Below are 22867 nucleotides of genomic sequence, written 5' to 3'. Positions count from 1 at the left end.
GGAAACTGTCCAGACTGCTCATGGTTCTGCAAGTGTGGGACCCAGGGCCCCCAACACATGGAATGCAGGGCAATGCTGAAACCAGGAACTGGGGCGCAATTCCCCTCCCCGCCCCTTGTTGGACATGCTACTTCTGGCAAGCAACTTGAGTCAGCATATCTGCCTGCCGGACAATTTTATTTCCTCCTTCCTTCTTTCCTTTCTCTTTGTTTTGTTTTCTTTCCTTTCCTTGTTTTTGAATCACAGCCTGGCTGTGTATTTCAGTCTGGCCTGGAACTCATTACATAGCCCAAGGTGGCCTAAGACTTGCAGCGATCCTCCTGCCTCAGCCTTCTGAGTGCCGAAATTAAAGATGTGCCCCACTACACCCAGCCAGGGTAGCTTGTTTTTCAAAGCAGCCACTTCAAACTGTTGCTCCAAAGCAAGTTTTAAAACCATTTTCAGAATGGGGTGCAGCTCAGTGGTAGAGCTTAGCACCCTGGATGGTCTTGGATTTGACCTTTAGCACCAAAAGTAACCAAACCCAAACAGAAACAAAAGAATGCTTTCACAGCCATTCATGGCTTGGTGACATGTTCCAAGCTGATTTCATCATGGAAATATCAGAGTGCACTTAACAAGAGCTGAGATAGCGCCGTCACCAGAAACTGTGTGGCTCCCAGACTTAATATTAACATATACATCGCAATTCTGTGTTTTATTTTCATCACTGGCTGGTGCCAGTGCCTAACTCATTAAATATAATCAAATATATGTATATTTTGATGATTTCTAAAGGTGAGAACATCTAGTCTTTGTTGCCAAGACCAAAGTTCATTAATTTCTTTTCTTACCTTTTTTCCTGAAACACTGGGAATTCCCACTCCCGGTCAGTGTCTTGGACATACCACCTTATCACAGGGTTAAAGTCCCTCTGGAAGCCAAATCTCACTGTGCAGAGAAGAGTTAAAGGTTTTCCTGAAAATGAAGAGGTCAGAGAAGACAGGAGAGAAGCACATGAGAACATGTGGTCTCAGACTAGGGGAAAAGGTGTGGCTAGAGACAGATTCCAGCATGGCCGGGTCTGCAGGTGACACCGAAATAACTAAGCCTTGACACACCTCACTCACAAACCCAGAGCCTAGGTGTTTGTCACTTGTGGGCAAGTCTGTGTCTCAGACATGTGACTGCATGTTTTTAGCACGAAGACCAGCATGAGTGTATCCCAAGGCTCCCGATGTGGCAGAGGTGGGCACCAGGAAAGTGGGGCATTTCAGGGACCGGCCAGGTCTTCACCACCACTGTAGAAGCACAAGGTGCACAGGGAACATTTCACTAGACAGTGTTTGTGTGTTGAATAAAATCACAAGTTTACTGTAGTGTGTAATAAAGAAATCCCGTAGGCACTCGGTGTTTTTATGATCAGGCCACCCCAGGTGTGTTCTCAGACTGCCCTCCCTCAACCCTTCTCTGCAAGGCTCCCCCAGACATGCTCTGCCTCAAGCTATCCCAACCACACAATGGCTCCAGACACCATTTGAGGACTCATTTCTGCACCTCAAACTTCTCTCAAATTCACTCATACTGTATGTAACTTGACTACCTATTTGAATTGAATTTTTCTTCCTTCCTCCTATTTTTTTCTATAGTTTTACTCTTTATTGGTGTATTTTTATATGCAATAGTTACATTCATTTTTGGGATTGGTGTATATCTTTATCATTTTTCAATACTTTCTCCCCCTCCTGGCCTCACCCCTTTCCCTGGTCTCCCTTTCTCATCTCCGAAAGTTTTCCTCCTTTTTAACGACCATCTCTCCTTTACTTTTCTCTTGAATTTATTTGTAGTTTGAGTTTCTCACCTAAGAGAAAGCATGCCATATTTAGCTTTCTGTGTCTGGTTTATCTCAGTATTATTGTCTAGAGATTCATCCATTTTCCTGCGAAAGATACAATTTCATTCTTTATGGCTGAATTTAACACCCCTCCGCCCCTCAAAAATTATCCAGTCCACAAAAATGAGCAAATGGACTGAGTCAGTACGGCCACCCACGCTTCAGATGTGTGCTTCATTGGGGTCATCTGGGGGATCTGTACCCTGATACTTGTTTCTATAATAATAAATTTTATGTGAGTATGTAAAAGCACTCAATTTTTTTTAAAAAAGAAAAATACCATTTGATGTTAAATAAGTACACCCATTCTTATTTGGCTACGAGGACAGACATATGTGCTAGTGAACTTGACAAATGGAAGGAGTCCACAAGGGAGTCACTTTCCCCTCTACCAAAGCGAGGACACTATTTTGGAATTTGAGTGGAGGTCATAATATTCCACTGTAGTTTCCTTTAAAAACCAGACCAAACATCACATTCACAGGGCTAAAGCTACTCAAGTTGGCAAATGTATTGACATGACCAATAAATGCAACCATGTTTTCCTTGGAAGAGTCCAAACTCTACTGATCATATTGAATGCACCAGCCACTGATCATACATCGAGTGTCGTATCAAAGCAACACTCTAGCCATTCTGGTGATGTCCATGAACAAACCTAAAGGCTGGAGCTGAGGAGACTAAGTAACTCTTCAAGGTCCCAAAGCAAGTCAGGGCTGAACAACAGCCAGTTCTGTTTTACTTGAAGGCCAACTCTCTTTTCCTTATATCACACTTAGACCAGCTCCTGGAAGGACATCATCATTCAGGGTGACAACTTGACCCAGCTTACCAAGTTCTACTTCCAGGACATCCTTGATAGGATATACAATGTCTGGTTTGAACTTAGTGTCAGCCACTAAAAGAGGAAAATAAAAATCATTATTTAGATTGAGAGATCTGAAAAGCTGCTTGCTGAAGATGATCAACACTTTGATCTAAATGTTCAATGCTGTCTCTTCAAACTCTATTCACATAAGTCTAGGAACTCAGATTTCCATGAAAAGTCCAACCTGGCTGCTGGAATCATGAGGGCACCCAGCTGTCAGGGCTGGCAAAGCATCCCATCAGCCTGGGCACTTGCTTCTCACTAGTCCTGCTCACCCATTCCCAACCAGAGGCTCTATCTTTACTTTCTATTGCAACATTATTTTTTTGGTGCCATTAGCTGAGTAACCCAACTGGAGGGAGAACCCATGTGAAAAATACCCTTCCACTTCCTGCCGTAAACTTTCAAATGTGCCTCCAGCTGCAAGCTTCCTCTTGAAGGCGTCCTATTTCTGGGCACAGGGAGAGCTGTGGTCTCTGCTCTTGACGTCACCTGGTCTTACTCCTCACAGACCTCCTTCCTCATTTCCACCACCTCTCTCATGTATCTTTAGGTGTAATTTATGTCTCATCTCATGGGCATGAGCATTTATCCACTGAGTCTGGCTTCCTATTTCAAATAGTAAAGAATTCACCTTACATTCAGCCTCATACATTTTCCCTTCCTTCCCGACAAATGCATGAAAGACTTTTATGCACTCACTTTCTCCATCCCTTCACCCTTATGGGGTCTGATTACTCCTCCATCTTTTCACTGGAACTGCTTTAGTCCGGGTCACCAGACACCCAGAACCCAAGATCCACTGGGCACCATTTGGCACCATTGTGCGGTTGGCCACACCCACTCCAACTTTCTGCTCTGGCTCCACCCCTGTCCTCTTCTGCTGCCCTTCAGCTTCCATCTTCCTCTCTGTATCCCCGGATCCTCTCCCTCTGTGCCTGTCTGAACATCAGTTTCGTCCCCAGCTCTCCCAGGGTGGCACAGTCCTGCTCCAGGCCTCTTCCCTGCACAAAGTCTTGGCTCCCAAAGCTACCACTCTTCAACACCCTCAATTTCACTTCCTCTGCCCCCTCCCTTTCATGGTACCCCTTGCCTATGGATGCCTACAGATTCCCATTCAGTCTCCTTTGGAGGTCTTTGCCACACCCCCAAGTGCTGGGAATACTCCAGGGCTCAGTTCTAGGTGCCTCTCTGTAACACTTTCGAGGTCTCCTTCAGCTGCTTGGCTTTATCACATAAAGGTGAGGATTCTCATGCTCACATCTCCAGCCCAGGGGTCTCCAGATGGGTTTAGCCAAACACCCCTTGCCCTCATGAGGTGGATAACTAAAAGTTAATTCAAGCCAATACCTAACTTCCTCCTCAAGCTTCCTTCTGCACTTATTCATTAGTGTCACCATTTACCGAATTATACATCTTTTTCTTATCTCCTGCATCAAATCCATCATGTGCCTTTGGCTCAGTCACTGTTCATTGGCTCTGCTGTGTCTATTCACAGAGCCACCCTGGCCATCTTTGAGGAACTTGAGCCCAGCCTGCTCTCCCTTCTTGTGCCAATATCAGTAGATTATAGAAAATCCACCTACTTTCCCAACTCAATGCCTCACTCTCATCCTGGCCCTCCTGTTCCCTCTTCTCCATTCCCAGACTCCATATCATTTGGGATACACTGCCTCAGTGTTTCTGGAGTCCATCTGCTTTTCTCCATCCCTGTTCCTCTCTCTTATTGGGGTGCCCACGAACAGCTGCTTACTTACTTAGCCCCTGCAACCTCCTAACTCTCCTCCCCGCCCTGGTCCTTGTTCTCAGAAACCAGTTCCTTCACAGTAAACGAAGTATCGGTCCCATCTTGAGTAAGTCTGTGCACGACACTCTTCTGCCGACACCCCTCACTGTCCTTGGATAAAATCTCATGCTCATTAGAACAGCTGATCCTTGTCTTCCTACATTGCACCTGCTCTCTTGTGTCTCCTGAACCTCAGCAAGGCCTGAAATGGCGCCCCCCAACCCATCCTCAGGCTCATTTGTCCTCATCGCCAAAGTCCTCCTGGGACTTGGCTCAGTGGGTTTGTGTCCAGTGCCTCTGACAGGCCTCTGTTCCTCCTTCTCTTGCCACACAGTAGGTACTGTGATCTCCTGCTTCTGGTCTGCCTGCCCCACAAAATGAGAAGATCCCAGAGGCCAGTGAAAGTGTCTAGGGACTCATTCTCAAATCCTTGCCTCCAAGCCTGACATGTAATAGAAGCTCAAAAAATATTTGTGTGGGAACAAAAGAAGGTAAGAATGAGTGAGTAAGTGAGGGAGACAGGGTTGGGAGCAGTACAGGCTGTCTGAGACAGATGAGGCAGACATAGCAGAGGGAGGAGAAAAATCCATTCTGTAGGAGATTGGGGAGCTGACTGGTGATTGAGGTCTTATCTTGGAGGAGAAAATGATGCAAGCATGGCATTCACATTTATATTTCTCTGCTAAGGAACAATCAGATACAAATAAAATGGCTGGGACCAGAAGTGGCAGAAGGAGCAAGAGTCAGGAGTAGACGACAGTTTTGGATTTAATCTTCATGCATTCTGTGTAGCTTGTGTCTTGCAGGAAAGGGACACAAAGCTGATGAATGTCCTTATTAAGAGCCAAGCTCGCCACCGTGAAGCGCCTGGACACAAAGTGATACACCTTGTTTTGTTTTCGCCTCATAGCCCATACTTACATTAATCACATGTTGCTTAAATTAATTATATTTTATAATTTATTGGTGCTTATGTTTGTAGGTCTAGTAATAAAAAAAAAAAAGGGAAAAGCTGGGGCAAAATTTGACAGGCCACTAAAGGAGAAACCCAGTAGGGCAATAAAGATAGGACCAGACATTTCACCTCATCATTAGTCAAGGAAGTGTAAATTGGGGGAAGAGAGAGAGAGAGAGGGAGAGAGAGAGAGAGAGAGAGAGAGAGAGAGAGAGAGAGAGAGGGGAGAGAGAGAGAGAGAGAGAGAGAGAGAGAGAGAGAGGAGAGAGAGAGAAGGAAGGAAGGAAGGAAGGAAGGAAGAGAGGTGAGAGGAGAGGAAGGGAAGAAAAGAGGGAGAGAGAAAAAGGAAAGAAGCAAAGAAAGGATGCTACTTGATGCCAAACTAAAAATCTGCTAAGAGCAAGTATTATCTTACTTGGGAATAATGGGAATTCCTTGTTAATCAGAGTATAAATTGACAAAACAGTATTTTAACATAGTGCCACTTTTTGTGACACAAAACACATTTTGTAACACAGGGTATTGTTCTCTTACACTAATGGATGGGTATATATTTGCAAAAAGTGTGCAAGCATCAGCGTAAAGAATATAAACTATAAGACTGTGACCAGTCTGACAGTAGTAGGGACACAGCCCCCCCCCCGCCAAGCTATAACTCCAATGCTTTGTTTCTCTAAAAAGAACAAAACCAAAAACCCAAGGTTTTGAGCATGTGGGAAAATGTTAACACATTCTAAAGTGATGATGGGTACATGGATGTCACTTATCTGTCTGAGATATTTAATATACTTTTAAATTCTTTGCAAAGATAAACCAGGAAGAAATGAGTGGACAGTTCAACTTGTGACAACCAAAGGGCACATGGGGCGGGACTGAACCTCCCCCTCCCGGGGGTGAGATCTGGTATAAAGTTCACCTCATCTGAGGCTTTCATGATTACAACTGCATGGCTGTCTCTTTTTTCCCTGAGGGGGAAAAGATGACTAAGCCAGCAGACCTTTTTGGTTGGACAGTAAGAGTTTAAGTCTCAGAGCCCGTGGCACACGTCTCACTTACCAATGGTTCTCACTTGAACCACAGCTCTGGCTGTCCAGGAACTTGCATTTGAGGACAGAGCATAGTCACACACATACATGCCCTGGTGGTAGTCATAAATGTCATCCAATAGGATCGAGTCGCTCTTCTCCTCAGAGAGGACTCTTCCGTTCTGGTCCAAAGACAAGAAAGTCAAATATATTTCCTGAAGCAGAGAATTTTTATTCATTTCACTCTAACGGCACCCAGGAAGCGGGTGGGTTGGTTTCAGACAAGGGCATAACCCAAGCTATGAAGACCCGGTACCCACACTATGCTGTGTAATTCTTAGATGAAACAGGAGCCATTTTTCTAATGCAGTGCAAGATGTACTATATGTACAGAGGGGTAGCCAGGCCCGGATCAGCCCCTGAAGAGCTTTCCATCACCTATTTCTCACTTTGTAACTCAGGCCCCTGAGTGTGTTCTAGGGAATGATACTTAAATAAATTTTTAAAAATATATGTGTGTGTGCTTTAGGAAATCGCTATAGATTTTCTGTAAATAAGGGCAATATATAACTTCTCTAAAAAGTGTAACTAGCAAGAGAATAAAATTTAGATAAAAGATATTAAGTAAATAAGCAGATGCACACAAATATTACAAACAATGACTGAAGGTTGAGAAGCAATGATTTAACTCTTACTGGACCCAAAATCAAGTAAGACTTGAAATGTGGTCATCATTGGCCTCTGCTTAATTTAGGATCCCTCAGTGACTTCCATTTCCCCTCAGGATGAATCTTGAAGTCCTTCCCTTTGCCCTCTCTCACTTCCTGTCACTGTCCCACCACCTTTCCCTGCCAGGGGGAGCCCTAAGCCTCTTTGACCCCTGACGGAGCTTCTCCCCCTGTTTCCCTGCAGGCTATGGCTCAAGCTTCAAGAATCAGCCACTTCTGGTCTCCAGGGCAGTGCACAGGCTGCCAATGCTGTGTGTATGATGCAGGGGACGTCCTTCTCTGGAGTTGCTGAAGACAGCCTTGGTGTGTGGACATCCAGTTGTTCCTAGACACACTGAGGAATAAGCATGGCCTTCTCCCAACTGGTTGCAACCCAACTTCAAACCCTTGGGAGTCAGGAGGCCAAGCAGGGCCTCAGCTTACATGGAACAGAGTGCTCCTGGGATATAGTCAGAGCCTTGTGAGATGTGTGGGAGTCAGGGGAAGGTGAGGGTCATTTTAGGAGCATCTGAGGCAAAGGATGTAAAAGAGAGGAATCAAAATATGTGAATGTTTAAAAATTTTTTATTTAAAAAATAAATAAATAAAATAAAAATTTTAAAAATTATTACAGTAAAAGACACATTGCCATTAACACCCCTCACAATGCACTCCCTCACTTAGAACACACTTATCCCATTGTTTTTGCCTCTTTCTGCAGCAGTTCTGGAAGTGCTTTTTCATGAGTTTCCTTACAAGGTGTGAACAAAAATATAGCGAATGCTGTTGCCAAGTGCCATCCAAGGAAAAGGCAGGCTCATAAAAACATGACAGCATGTCCTTATCCACCTAATTCACTGAATCTGGCACTGTGCCACTTCCGGCTCTTCCCCAAAGTCAAAATAACTGTGAAAGAGAAACGTTTTGAGTCAGTCAGGACATGGAGGCAGCTGTAACAGTGCAACTAAAGATACTCATGACAGAGGACTTTCTGAACTGCGGCAGAAAGTGGCAAGAAAGATAAGTACTCGAAGGAAGCAGGAGTATTTTGAGAGAACATAATGGCAATGTGTCTCATAGTAATAAAATTTTGTAAACAAATTTAAACATTATGTTTTTCCAATCACACCTCATATACAAAGACAAGGCCAGGATAAAAGCGTTGATGGATTTTGGAAGTAGACTTGTTTGGTTATTGTCTATCTAGTACACAGTAATCAGAATGGAATCATGAGTTCCTTGTGAATGCTGCATAAATAAGTGAATGTACAAGGAGAAGAAAGATTTTCAAGTGGGAGGGTCAGGTGATCAAACACTTAAAAAATGAATGGCAGGTACATATGGAAACTCATAGAAATTTAAGTGGAGGTGGCCACATTTATGTCAGCCAGGGCAAGGACACAGTAGGAACACCAGAACAAGTGATTATGGCTGTGATCAGATAGGCCAATGTGTCAGCCCTGACTTCCAGCCATAATAAGGTTTCCATGGTGCTTGGCCTTCAAGTTTCCAACCCAAAGTGTCAGCAGTATAACTCTTATAACTAACAGTTGCAAGAAAGAGATAAACAACAAAAATACCAACAGATAAGATTCTGTTATCTCTTTGGAGATAGCAAAATTCTTTCTCATGCATTATCACATGTGATATTTCCAAAGGCTTCTCTGACTTGGTTTGCACAGATTCTATTTCCTTCGTTTTATAAATGAGAAAAGAAAAAAGACTTTAGAGTTCAAATGAAAGCCAATAAGAGAACTGAGACAAAAATTTTTCTGTTTCCTCTCTGGTTGAGGAATTTCCCTTCCACTTTGCCGGCCAACTAGTAGAAGCTGGGACTCCCCCAGTCCATGCGTCTGGTACAGTTCCTGTGACCCAAAGAGTCCTTTGAGTAGGGAGTGAAAAGTGACAGAGGAGGGTCAGACTAGCCAGAGAAGATGGGTGCAAGTAGAAAGAAAAACAAGGGTAAAGCAGACAAGCTAAATATTTACCAGGTGATCTCAAGAATCAAGGGCACTTTAGAAGCAAAGTTAAGAATTCAGGGCGGAAAAAAAGTTAGTCAGAGAGGGTCAATTAGATGGTACTGTTTAGAATAGGAAAGTTGACCTCCATGCCTGTGGGTGTGATATATGCATCCGTAAGTGTACATACGGCTAAAGAAGAGGAATCCAAAGGCAGCAAATGAGCCCAGAGCAGTTACCCATACATACTGTGCCACCTCTTCTTCTAAATATGTTGAAGAGCAGCCTGGTTATTTACAAATGGGCTTTGCATCCATCCGCACTACAACTGGTTATTATATTGGCTGGTGCAAGAGTACTTATGTCCTTGCGAAAAATGGGGTAATGGATACAGTACAATTTGGAAAGGATACATATGTCTATCTGAAGAATCCTCCTCGAGATTTTCTTCAAAAGTTGGGAGTGATTACAGTTGCAGGATTGGTAGGCCTGGTTTCAGAAGAAAATACTCTAGGTTTAAGAAATTGCTTATCTATTAGGACTGGCTACTTTAAGAGGGGCTGTTTGCTATGCTCAGGCAGTAATAATTGCAAAGGTAACAGGAAAAAAAGCATATGCTATAAGCCAGCAAATTTATGAAGCAGTTAAATCATTGTGGACAAAAAGCACCAAAAAAGAATCACTCTCTGAGCCTAAAGGAAACGCTAAGCTAGGGATCTCTGACCAAACAGAGATCCCTGCAGAAACAACTCACATCCTGAAACATTCAGTGCCTTTGACAAAAGGAGTCAGTTCTGGAACAATGATAAAATGAGAACCCACCTCAGGTGTTACCTACCCTGTTTATGCCTGACCCCAAACTCATGGATCATGGGCAGTCCTATCCAGAAGAGGAAGATATGTACAGCACTAGAAGCTGAAATAGACTGCATAAAGAACTACAAAATATGGGAAGTTGCAAATGATAATGAAAAAAATTATGCAATGGGCTACTGACATACACAATATAACTTAAATCAAGATTTCCCTTCATATCTTCCAATATACAGTTTGATCAATCAGGGAAGCGATTAACACACAAAGTCTGAATGCAAGCCAAATAATATTAAATGATTGTTTAAATGATATATGAAGTATTAGTTCACATTTGATGAGTTGCAGTGATTTATTAGAAACCAAATAAGCAACAATAAACACCAATGAGATTAAAATCTGAATGTATATATGTATTTTTTTACATATATATTTATATATGGTTTAAAGTTTCAAAAATTAATGCCAATTAATTTAGAATGATTTATGAAAGGACATGTTCTTTTTTCTTCCATTTCTCTGAGCTGGAACAAAATATCCAAGTGTTATGACCAAAAAAAAAAAACAAAACAAAACAAAACAAGCATTCAGGTGGATTCAGGGTTAAACTTTTAAAGAGCACAGTAATGACAAAGCCCAGAATGAGTGTGGGGTGAGGGATAAGTTGTCGCAGAAGCAATGCCACAGGACCTCAGCTGAGCCACTGGAGATGATGTGTAAGGGGAAGTAGCCTCGGGTTTTAATCAATAAAGGGGTAAGTACAGCTTAGTGTGCATCATTAAGACTTTATAAGATAGAACTCAAAGAAAACGTGAAGAAAAGAAATTAGGAAAAAGGAGTTTAGGCCACTGATGATAGGAAACCCACCAAATAATGCAACCACAGATTCCAGTAGGAAAGATAGAGGCTCAGGTAGATGCTCAGAGAGATTTGTCTTGCTCTTGAAGCTCTATTTTGACAGGACCCAGTCATGAAATATGTGGCTTAGAAGGGTCTATCTCCCTCCTACTCCCTTGACCTCTCTCTGCTTCCTGTGTACCCTGCCATGGACTGTTTCTCCTCTGCAAGGCACCTCTGCCATACCACGTCCCCTGAAGCCAACTGACTATGTACTGAAACCTGTAAAACTGTGAGCTAAAGTAAAACTCTCTTCCTTTGATTTGTGGATGTCAGATATTGTGTCTCAGCAAGAAGAAAGTAACTAAGTGTGCAAAAACAAGTAAATAAATAAAATCCTGAAGACGTTACATGGTATGTGTCAATCAAGAAGAAGAGCAAAGTTCTTCTTACTACCCCTCATTGGGGTAGTTGTTGTAATTTTATACTACAGTGTTATAGTATAGTAGTTATTATAATTTTAGACTATAGTGTCATGAAGCTCTACTACTTACCAGGCAGTACTGGGGAGCACCATGCCCACAGAATGATTCCATGGGAGTGATACTCCCTGAAAGTAGGTAACACATTGGAATTCCCACCTGGGGTTCTACCATCCTTTGTTGGGAGGACAGGATTCCAGGATTTTGGCTTCAAAATCCTTCAGCCCTATTCTATATGATGGATTTTAGGTTTTCATTGTCTGTTTCAATGTTTAAAACATCATAAACTCACTGTGTCCAGATCTGTACACATCTCCGCAACCCCTAATCAAATCAACTTCACCTTTCTCCAACTTGGTAAATACTGCAAATATATTTTGAGCTACAAAGACCCAAAATATTACTATAGCCTCTTTAACACCCTGTCATTGAAACATGTAGTCTTTTCTTTTGTTCCATGAAAATATCACTAGCACCTGCCACCACCATTCTGTTCCCATGCTATGGATGAGGAATCTGACTTGAACAGGTCAAACAAACCCACAGGATCCCAATAGCCACATCACATGAACAACCCACAGACTTAATTTCCAGTCTGGCCCTAATACTGAGCTGTTCCTCATTCACTGAACATGGCCTTTATTATTTTTGTTTGTTTATTTATGTTGCTTATATTTTTTTCTCTTTTTTGCCATGTACAGCAAGTCTTTTGCTTGAATACCTGACACCATTATACTTACACATAAATGCTGAACTAATAATTATCTTTTGTTGAGAAACGATATACTAAATTGTTGACTATGGGCTAGATGTCAATCTCTATCCAAAGTCCTGAATGAATTAGTAAGCAGATGATTCATGAACACTTAGAAAAGGAAGTGATTTTTAATATCAGACAACTTTCACTCACTGAAAGGAATCACACACCAAAGTGATCTCATTTTCCTTGGTAACTGAATGGTTAGATAAGAGACTCACAGGAATACAACAGGCATATTACATCTTCACTATAGCATGAAATTTGGGAAATACTTTCATGATCTCCCTGTTAATCAAGATACTACTGCAATAAAATATAAGACCTTTTGGGCTTGTCTTGAGTTTATTGAGCAGCAAGGCCCCTAAGTAGTGAGTCAATGGACTATCTGTAGCTAGATATCTTGCCTGAGTCAGCAACTAAGATCCCTAAGATACTTGTTGGCTCAGTATTTTAAGTAGGGGTTTGAGTGATCACATATGGTTCATGTTTATCTCATTTATGAGTTTCACAAATTGGGGAATGACAGATAATTTCTTGTATTTTAAAATCAGAATTCCAGTTTCTTGATGCATACACTGATGAGTTGACACAAACAAATGAGAATTTAACTGGAATAAAGTGAAATAATGAATATGGGTTAGAAAATCTACTCTATATGTCAAAACTGAGAGAGTGCTCATACAATCGCTTGACTGCAGTTTGTGTGAAAAGGCCCTGCCTGCCAACTTGGAATGATTCGACCATGTAATGGAACTACACAAAATCTGGAACAATTGTAGGCTGCATCAACAATCTGTCAGTCTTCCATTTTTAGCACTAATGACTCGGCAAGTAAATTATTGTTTTGAACAACTGATAGGAAGTTGTCCAGGATTATGGGAAATGGTCACCATGAGAACAATCAGATGGGCCAATATATCAACTCCAGAAATACTTCTCAAACATGTAAAATCTACATTGCCTTTACTTCCTCTCTATCTAGAAACTCCAATCTTTGGATGTAGCAGTCCTAGTCATGGTGTGAGGCTCACAGAGCATGAGTGACTCTGAGACCAAAGTCAGTTATGATGAGAATTTGGCTAAAAGGAAAAGGGAAGAGGTGCCTGGGCTACGTACAAAACCTCCATGGGACACAGGGCCCAGAAATGATCTCAGAGCCACATCAGGCACTGTGACAAGTGAGCTTGGTATATAAGTGAGATTGTCTTAAACCACTAATGGAAATGTTACTCAGGACACAAGTCCTGTAACAGGAGGTCACAAGGATGTCACCAAAGCCCATGACTTGGTGTCCCCAACCATTCAGAAGAGGTGCCCCCACTAACTTTGTTATAATTTTGCATTTTCTCAAAAATTTATTTAGCTGAAGATCATGTAATTATTTATTTTAGAGGTCTGTTTATGTCAAGGCTATTTTTGTTATATTTCTATAAATTAGGAAAATATAGCAAAAATGACCATAGGCTAAATAAGAGATAATTTCCTTACATTCTGAATTCTCAGCCATTAAATGATTAAGACTCCTCAAGCACAGTGGCCTTGCCAGGATCCAGTGCCATCCTTGAGATGGGTCTGGGCTTGGAAGCAAGTATATTTTGGTGAATTTCAATGGAGGAAACATCTGGCCTTGCCTAACCCTAGCACATGACTCCAGATCTGCTTAAGGCTAGCCCAGGCCACGAAGAGCTCAAGTCTGCACACTTCTGGAGACCTAGTCTCTTCTCTGACCACCCTGAGTAGCTGAACAGCAACCTAAGCCTTAGCCTAGCCTGAGGGCCCAGCACACAACCCTGTCCAGCTGCAGGTCTCTGCCAGCCAGAGAAGACAACCTGCAGCCCTGTATCGTCAGAAATAACTGTAAGCCCAGCCGGCAGCTTTGCCTGACTACTGGGTCCCAGCTGGTGGCCTCACCAAGCCACGGAGCACAGCCCACAGTGCAAACACAGTGGCCAGCCCTGCTGAAGAACCCATCCCTAAGATCTACTTGTCTAGTGTTATGGGGCTTTTTTTGTTTTGTTTTGTTTTGTACCAGGAATCAAACACAGGACCTTGCATTTGCGAGGCAGGCTTGTGCCACCAAGCTAAATCCTCAACTCCAGTGTTATGGTTTTTATCTGGAAGTCTCCCCAAAACCTCACATGTTCAGAGACAGGGGCTTTTGGAAGGTGACTGGATTATAGGGGTGGCTTGCTGTTGGGAGGTGTGGCCTGGTTGGAAGAGGCAGATTCCAAGGGTGGTGATCTGGAAGGGTTTATTCCCTCCCAGTTCCTCCTTTTCTTCCTGGCTGCCATGAAGTAAGCAGCTTTTCCTCCAGTATGCCCTTTTATTTGTGCTGTCCTGGCTTGGAGCAAGAGGATTATTGATTGAAACCTCTACAAATATGAGCCAAAGAAAACCTCTTCTCCTTAATTCGTAGGTGTCCAGTTTGTGTCTTAGTGATGAGAAATGAATGAGATATCTGGGGTTGCAATCAGCTATCCTAACCACAATACTAGTTTAGACTTACTGTAAAGATTGCTCACTACCAAGGAACACTTATGTATGTTAGAAGCAGTGCCATTTCCTCAAATGTGTAGCAACAGAAAAAGGACACACAAATATGAACAGTACAGAAAGGAACTGCTAAAGCTCCAATGATGGACCCTGAGGAATTGGAGAGCTATATAATTACTGACAAAGAATTCACAAAAATCCTCTTTAAGAAGCTGAGAGAACTATAAGAAAATGCAGTTAAAAATCAATGATTTTTAAAATGGATACATATTGAGGATACACTCCTAAGTGAAATAAATAAGTCACACATGTATAAATACCAAATTTCTCTGGTGTGAAAAACAACAATGGTACATAAGATCCTAACGATATAATTGACAATGTGAAATAGGAAGAAAATTGCTACAGGTGTAGGGGAAGTGGCAGGGGTAGAGGAAAGGAAATAAGGGAAAAGAAAAAAGCATGAGAAAATGAAAAAATGGAAATAAAGTATCTATAAATAGGAAGGGAGGAGGGGGTGTAGGGAGGGCAGGGTTAAGGGGAAAAAATGAGAACCAAGACCTGTCATGTAAAGGTACAAGATCCCAATGATGAATGTAACTGTACTGTATACCCAAAATGTACCAATAAACTCAATGAGAAAAAAAAATAAAAATCAATGATGTTTTGAAAACAATTCATGAGCAACATTAGAAGTCTGAAAAAATGGAAACAACTTTGCAAGACAAATTGAAATCCTAGAGATAAAGAATATAAGCACAACTTAAAAAAATCCAGTAGAAAGCTTTTTTTCTCTCATTGAATTTATTGGTACTTTTTAGGTATAACAGAAGACTTGATCAAGCAGAAAAAAGAATCAGATCGGGGAGCTTGCAACTATCCAGCAGCAGAGCAAGAAGGAAAAGAATGAGAAGGAGTGAAGAAAAGATGACAAATTTGAAATACTAAAGAAAAATCTACCAGACAAGAATACTTTTCCTAGTCGGGCATGGTGGTGCACGTTTGTAATCCCAGCACTTGGAAGGCTGAAGCAGGAGGATCACTGTGAGTTCAAGACTACATAGTGAGTTCCAGGTCAGTCTCAACTACATGGTGAGACCCTGTCTCAAAAAAAAAGAATACTTTGCCTAGAAACTCTGCCCTTCAGAAATGAGAGAAAAATAATTTTTTCAGGTAAAGCTAAGAGAGGTCATCACTGCTAGGCCTACCTTCTAAAAATTACTGAAGGGAACTCAAGTTAAAATGAATATCTAATAATAACGACATATGTGAAAATAAAATAAATCAATGGTGTAAGTAATATGTAGTCTTATTCATGTTACTTTAATACTATAACAGTGTTATGTAAAGAAATTTTACTCTCACTATTAAGGATAAAAAACAAAACTATTGGCTGGGAATTTAGCTCAGTGGCACAGTGCCTGCCTGGCAAATGCAAGATCCTGAGTTCGATTCCCAGTACAAAAGAAGAAAAAGACTGCTCAAAAATAAAACTATTAAAAATAGCCATAATAATAATAAATTGTCAAGGGCTACAAATTACAAAACTATATAAATTTTTATATCAAAGTCATAACATATGGGAGGGTGGGAAAGTAGTTTTTGCATGCAGTTAAAGTTAAGTTGTTAGTAGCTTAAAATAATTCGTTAAAAGGATAGGACTTTTATGTAAGACTTGTAGTAATCACAAAACAAGAAACCATGATGATTGTATAATACATCAAAAAAGATTCAAAACATACAACCACAGAAAACCAACGAAACATGGAGGAAGGCAGGAAAAAGAAGAGAATGATCTCTAAAAGTAGCACAAAATAAATTGTAAAATGTCAGTAACAATTACTTATCTACAGAAAATAAAAAAGACAGACTGGCTTAGTGGATTAAAAAATACCTAAGATCAAAGTCTATTTCTTTCTGATGGAAAAGATGGCTGCCCTCTTCTAGTCTGTATTTGGATGGAATATCTTTTTCCATTCCGTCCCTTTCAGTACACATATGGCCTTGTTATTAAGGGAAGTCTTACAGGGGACGCTGTTAGACCTCAAAGGTGTGGGGAGGAGAGTGAGGGAGAGATCAAATTTCTAATGTTATTTTTTACAGTAAATGAGAAAAGAACAATCCTCGAATTCATATGGACCCAGAAGAGACTTCAAATAGCCAGAACAATCTCGAATGAAAGGAACAAAGCAGGAAGCATCACACCCCTGATTTCACACTGTACCATTCAGCGATGGTCATCGAAGCAGCAGTGATGGCATGAAAACTGAATCCTGAGCCAGGGGAACAGGATAGGAAGTGCAGGAGCAAAGCCACACATTTAGAGTCCACTGTTCTCAGACAGAAACGCCAAGGCCCACGATGAGGGAAAGGCAGTCTCTTAAATGAATGGTGTTGGGAAAGCAGTCAGCCACATGCTAAAGGAATGAAACTAGACCCCTACCTCATACTATATACCAAAATCATCTCAAAATGGATAAAAATTTGCATATAGGCCCCACTGCTATAAAAATGCAAGAAAACAGAAGGAAGGTTCTACTACAATATCTGCACAACATTTTTTATGGCTATGATCCCAAAATCACAGGAGACAAGAGCAAAAAATAAATGATGGGATCTCATCAAATTGCAAAGCTTCTGCAGGTGAAATAAACAGCAAAATGAAGAGTCAACCCAGAGAATGGGGGAAGATATTTGCAAACCATGCATCTGACAAGAGGTTAATATCTGAACTACGTAAAGAACATTAACAACACAAGAGCAACAAGACAAATAACTGGATTGTAAAATGGGCAGAGGACCTGCACAGACATTTCTTAGCAGAAGACACACAAATGATTCACAGATATATAGGCTTATAAAAAAAATGCTCACCATTGCTAATCATCAGGGATATGCAAATTAAGGCCAAAGGAGATATTACCTCACATTGGTTAGAGTGCTTTTTATAAAACACACAAGAGATAACGTGCTGTTGAGGAGGTGGAGAAAAGGAAACTATTAAACACTGTTTCTACCACCTTTATGAAAAATGCTATGGAGGGTTCTTATACAAGCTAACAATGGAGGGCCAAGGATTTAGCTCAGTGGTGCCACCGCCTGCCTCCCAAGTGCAAGGTCCCGAGTTCGATTCCTGGTACCAGAAAAAAAAAATGCTAATAATGGAAGTACGATGCTTGGAAGCCATCTACTTGTGGGCATAATTTCGAAGTGACCAGTGCCGAAGGGTTGCTTGCATTTCCTGTTCACTCCAGCATTACTCCCAAGAGCCAACACATGGAGTCACCCTGAGTGACTCCGTAAGCAGATGAAAGTATGAATAAATGTGTGTACAAACACAGCAGAATCCTACTCCGCCACATCAAAAAGGACATCCTGCCATTTGTGACCACATGGATGGACCTAAAAGGCAATGTGCTTAAGTGAAACAAGCAGGCACAGAGAGACAAATACTGCATGATCTTGTCCTATGTGAGTTGAAAACAGTCAAACTCACAGCAGCGAGAATAGACTGGTGGTCGTGAGAGGTGGAACAGTAGAGAGTAAGGAGTGATGTTGAATAAGGAGTAAAAGTTTATGAGGTAAGAAATAAGTGGAAACAAAGTCTTTGAAAATAGGGAGGGGTGGGGTTGAAGGGAGGGCAGGGGAGTGGGGGAAAATAAGAACCAAGCTACATGATGTAAAGGTACAAGATTCCAATGATGACTGTAACTGTATTGTATACCTAAAATGTACCAATAAAAGAATTTAACAGGGAAAAAGAATTTTCAGCTTTGAAATCTGTGGCATGGCAGCTTGACTATACTCAGTAATTATGTATGGTATATTTTACAATAACTAAGTTAGCAAATTGAAAATATCTTATTTCAAAAAATGGTAAGGGCTGGGGATTTAGCTCAGTTGCACCACTCCTGCCTCTCACATGCAAGGTCCAGAGTTTGATCCCCAGTACAAAAAAAAAAAATGATAGTAAACAATGTCATGAATTCGTTAATTAGCTTGACTTAAAAGTTTCACAGTGCACACATAGCTAAACATCATATTGTACCCCAGAAATGTAGACAATCATGATTTGCTCATTAAAAATAATAAAAATAAAACACCAAAATAAAGTAGTTGAAAATAGATTACCTATTCCCCTGTATCAATATATATGTATATATATATATATATATATATACATATACCAACCCACTTCTTCATTCACTGAAAAGAAAGTTTTGTGCTATTATGTATCTTCTCTGTAAGTGAAATCTTTTTTGTCTCTGAGTAACTACTTCAAAGATGACACACAGTATATTAACTACTGCTATTCTCTTATTACTTTGTTATGAAATTTTGTGGGGTTTTTTTCATACAAAATAATCTCCAAGCCTAAATCCTTTTGTCTGTGAAAAGTACTTAGACCTCAGTCGGGTGCCGTGTACATCTGCCGCGTGTCCCTGTCCAGTGTGTCTCCTGTTCACAGTCCCTCCCCTCCGCCAGTGCAGCTGTGTCTGCTCAGAGCAGGGTGCAGGGTCTGACCACACCGCTCCACTGGGGTTCAGCATGAAGCCTGCCGTGCCCTGCCTGATGTTATTGTAGCCAATGCTGTGCTGAGGCTCTGAGGTCTGTGACTGCCTGGTCACTGTGTGTGCATGTGTGTGCATGTATCTCTGTGCACGCACGCGTGCACACACACACACATACACACGTGCACTTTATGAAACATAAACTGAACCAGGACCTGCCCAAATCTGTGTCAGAAGGTACAATGGGGAGCGTAAATGTGATCAGAATAATTACATACATGGAACCCCACCTGCCAAAACCATGTGGAGGTAGGAGGGAGACCAGGGTGAGGGAGCGAGGGGGAACTATTGCAGTGTGCTGTCTACAAATGCACCATAATTAAACCCATGACCCTGTATAACCAATGTACACTCATAAGGAAGATGCAACACTTTTTAAAAATTAAGAAAAAGAAGGTGCCTTCGCTCACCCCTTTTAGGACGACTGCCTGTGTACCACGGAACGCATGGTGACCTTCGCTGGCCAAGCCCCAGAGAAGGGCAAGAAAGCCTTCCCAGACTTTCCCGTGGCCCAGGGTTTGGCTCTGGGAGTGTAATGCAGAGGGCTGGACTGCCCTGGGGCTCAAGCTCAACTTCAAGTGCAAAGAGCAGTCTGTCCAGTGCACTTCCTGGACCATACACAGACATCTTCCTGTGAAATCCCCAGGGCAGAAGCTCTCTGCTGTCTCAAGAATAAACCACAGGGGCAGCAAGACAGCTGACATCACAGGGTGCAGAACCTTTAAACCCAGGAAATTTTTATTCTTCCCAAGAGAGCTGAAAACACCACAAAAAACAATTGGCATTTCTCACTAACCATCTTTTTTGAAGTTATGACATTATGACGTTTGCTAAGACTGGAATTCTACTGTGGGGATCATTCTTCATCTCATTCTAAAACACAAATACGAGACCAGGTGCCACATCATTCACCCTGTTCTGCAAAAAGTGTTATCAAATCTGTCCACCTCTCAGCACAGTCACGAGTATCAAGTGAGCCAGCAGGAAAGCTGTCCTGCGTCTGTAATCCCAGCACTCAGGAGGCTGAGGCAGGAGGATCTCTGAGTCTGAGGCCAGCCTGGGCTACAAAGTGAGTTCAAGGCCAGCTATGAACTACATAGTGAGACCTTGTCCCCCCAACAAAGAAAAAAGAATCAAGTGAGATGATGCCTTCTGTGCCCCCAAAGTCTCTCCCTGCTGAGTTTCAGGGTGCCCAAAACCACAAGACATGTGGCCCACATGTTTGACTTCCATCAATGGCAATCCAGGATATTTTTATATTAGTAAATATGCACATTATGAAGTCAAATTCAAAATTTTGCATGATTTTTAAATGCAAAAGATTCTACTTCAAACTATGGGGATCACAGAAAACACTCAGAATCTGTTCTCAGATTCTCTGCTGGCAAAAATACTTTTTCTCTTTCTTTCCTTCTTTTTTTCTCTCTTTTTCTTTCTTTCTGTGTGTGTGTTTCTTTTTGTCTTTTTCTTTTGGTTTTGGTTTTTGTAGTCAGGGTTTCATTATGTAGTTCAGGCTGACCTCAAACTCTCAGTAATCCTCCTGCCTCAGCCTCTTGAGTGCTGGAATTACAGGCGTGCTCCACCATACCCGGTTCTAGTCTCTTGGAGACGTCTTCTTAGGGTATCCTCACCCCAGGTAATGCCTGGCTTCCAGCAGCAGTGCTGTGAGCTCTCCTGTGCTTCTGCAGCAGGCTCACATCTGCAAGCTTACATCTCACAAATATAAATGAATGTTGGAAATTTTTCTGGCATCGATCAGAAGGATGATTCTAACAATCCTATCACCTTGGGGCAAGACCTATCCAGAACGTCAGGCCCCCGCACTGGTCCAGGGCCAGCTTCTGGGTACCCACACTTCTATAAAACACCTTCGGAGATGTTGCAGTGAAGAATAGCACCCCTGCATGAATTTCAGATACTTCATTCTTACCTGGTACCAGGTCACCTCTGGCCTGGGTGCGTCCCCTTGGCAGCCGAGACCAGGACAGTGAATGGAGCCAACGGTCCCGAGAATCAGGTACTGCTTATGGGGTGCAGAGGTGCTGCAAGGTGCTGCTGTCTGAGGCCTCACCTCCAGTATTGTCTTGGTACAGCAGGCCCCGTCCTGGGCACTCCTAGGAGAGTAACAGTTCCTGTGAACACAGGTATTTCCCAAGATCACAGCGCACTGGGGATTGCTTGTGGGTAGGCATGCATGTGGGACAGACCTGATCCTGGGTCTACAGATGTATGTTCCAGCCTGGGCTGTCTCTGGGGCACTGAAACGAAGTGTGTTCTTGTCCTGAGCCATGTGAAGGTGGCCACCAGCAATCTCCTCCACTGGACCCCCATCTCCACGCTGTCGGTACCACTGGACATCAGTGAGGTCCTCACTACCACTGCAGGGCGGGGATCCAGGGCTCGGTGTTGGGCTCTGTGTACTTCTGTGGGAGAAATGTGCTCTCCGTGGCTCTGGGAAGTCACAAAATAAGACAAACTCCTCTTCTTTTCCTGGGGAGTATGTCCACAGGAGTTTTTCTGTGGAACAGCCTGACGACCACAATAAAAAAGCAACACAGGAACATATCAGAAGATGGAAATCCAACTCATACGCACAAGTAGCTCTGGGTATAAAGGGTGCAGCTGCACGTGTGTCCATCAGCACTAAGTCCGTTGTATAGAGAAGGGAAGCTCACGTCCCAACTCCCTCCCAGGAGGCTGCAGCATCATGGACCGGCTTCCTGAGCTGTCCGGGGTCCTCTTCCGTCGCCCCACAGCCACCTGACTATGTGGGCTGGGCTCCATCCATACTGGGGATTAGCTAAAAGCTTTTCAAGCTACCAGTCTCTCCCTACTGCCCTGCTAAAGGTAGGAAGTGCTATGTGTGAATATGTCACCTCCGTATCTGTCAGATGATCTGTCACTCTGGGCCTGAGTGTGGGAGTGAGAAGTGAGAATCCTACCTGCCTCATTCAAGCTTGTGATCCTCTCACTGGTCACGAGCCAAAGAAACACCCAGCCCCAAAGGAGCATGGTCCTCACTGGTCACTGTCACACCTCACACGTCCTTCTGTCGCCAGCGTGGAGGACACAAAGAACACGGAGTCTGAGCCCTTGTCAGGGCACCATTTCTAAACCGGGAAATGGGGAAACCAGAGCCTGTGACCAAAGCGCAAGTCATACAGGAAACTTTGACAGGGTAGGACCCACCCAAAGGGGCAGCCACAGGCCAGGGAAATGGGGCACTTCCAGCAATGAGAGCAGCTCTTCCTGTGAGCTCCTGCCTGCACCCCCAGAGGAGGGGCCACCCCAAACCCCGGGACCCATGACCGCCACCAGATAGGAGGGAGAGAGGTCTTCTGATGCTGTTTCCCATGCATAGGATTCCTTTTCTTTTTCTTGTAATGTTCTCATCTATTGTGTCTATTTCTATGAGTAAGTTGGAAAAAGTTAAGTTTACATTATCCTGAAAAGATTGGCCCCAGGTGTAGAGAATGGCCTCTTTGTCACAGCTCTGGGGAGACGCTCTATGTGCAGTGTGAGGTTGCGACTCTGGAGAGTCCTCCCGGTCACTGCTGTCAGAGAGCAGAGGGAAGGAGGGGTCACCACCTCCTCACAGATCCCCGGGGAAGGATCAGAGCCTGCTGTGTCTGTCATGCCTTGTTCCTTTTGCTGAGAGACTTTTAAACCATTCACAAGCAATTTGAGAAAAGGATATGGTCTGTGTAATATGTGATTATTGCTTAATTTTGTTCAAGCA

General features: G+C 42.6%; 1 protein-coding gene and 1 pseudogene across 1 annotated transcript in view; one reads left to right on the top strand and one right to left on the bottom strand.

Annotated features, from left to right (window-relative positions):
• Positions 1-22140, bottom strand: part of Il18rap (interleukin 18 receptor accessory protein) — a 30735-nt gene extending 8595 nt beyond the window's left edge. Inside the window, exons 1-6 of the mRNA XM_010631807.1 lie at positions 22071-22140; positions 21336-21657; positions 21059-21242; positions 6539-6689; positions 2706-2771; positions 834-957 (exon numbers count right to left, since the gene is read on the bottom strand). Coding sequence (XP_010630109.1) covers positions 834-957; positions 2706-2771; positions 6539-6689; positions 21059-21242; positions 21336-21657; positions 22071-22140 — 917 coding nt within the window. The remainder of the gene's footprint in view (positions 1-833; positions 958-2705; positions 2772-6538; positions 6690-21058; positions 21243-21335; positions 21658-22070) is intronic.
• On the top strand, positions 9230-10092 carry LOC104867418 (annotated as a pseudogene).
• Positions 22141-22867: the final 727 nt, after the last annotated feature.

Source organism: Fukomys damarensis, unplaced genomic scaffold (genome assembly GCF_012274545.1).
Source record: "Fukomys damarensis isolate Sample0158 unplaced genomic scaffold, DMR_v1.0_HiC HiC_scaffold_9, whole genome shotgun sequence".
Taxonomy (NCBI): Eukaryota; Metazoa; Chordata; class Mammalia; order Rodentia; family Bathyergidae; genus Fukomys; species Fukomys damarensis.
This window is presented reverse-complemented; position numbering and strand designations above follow the sequence as displayed.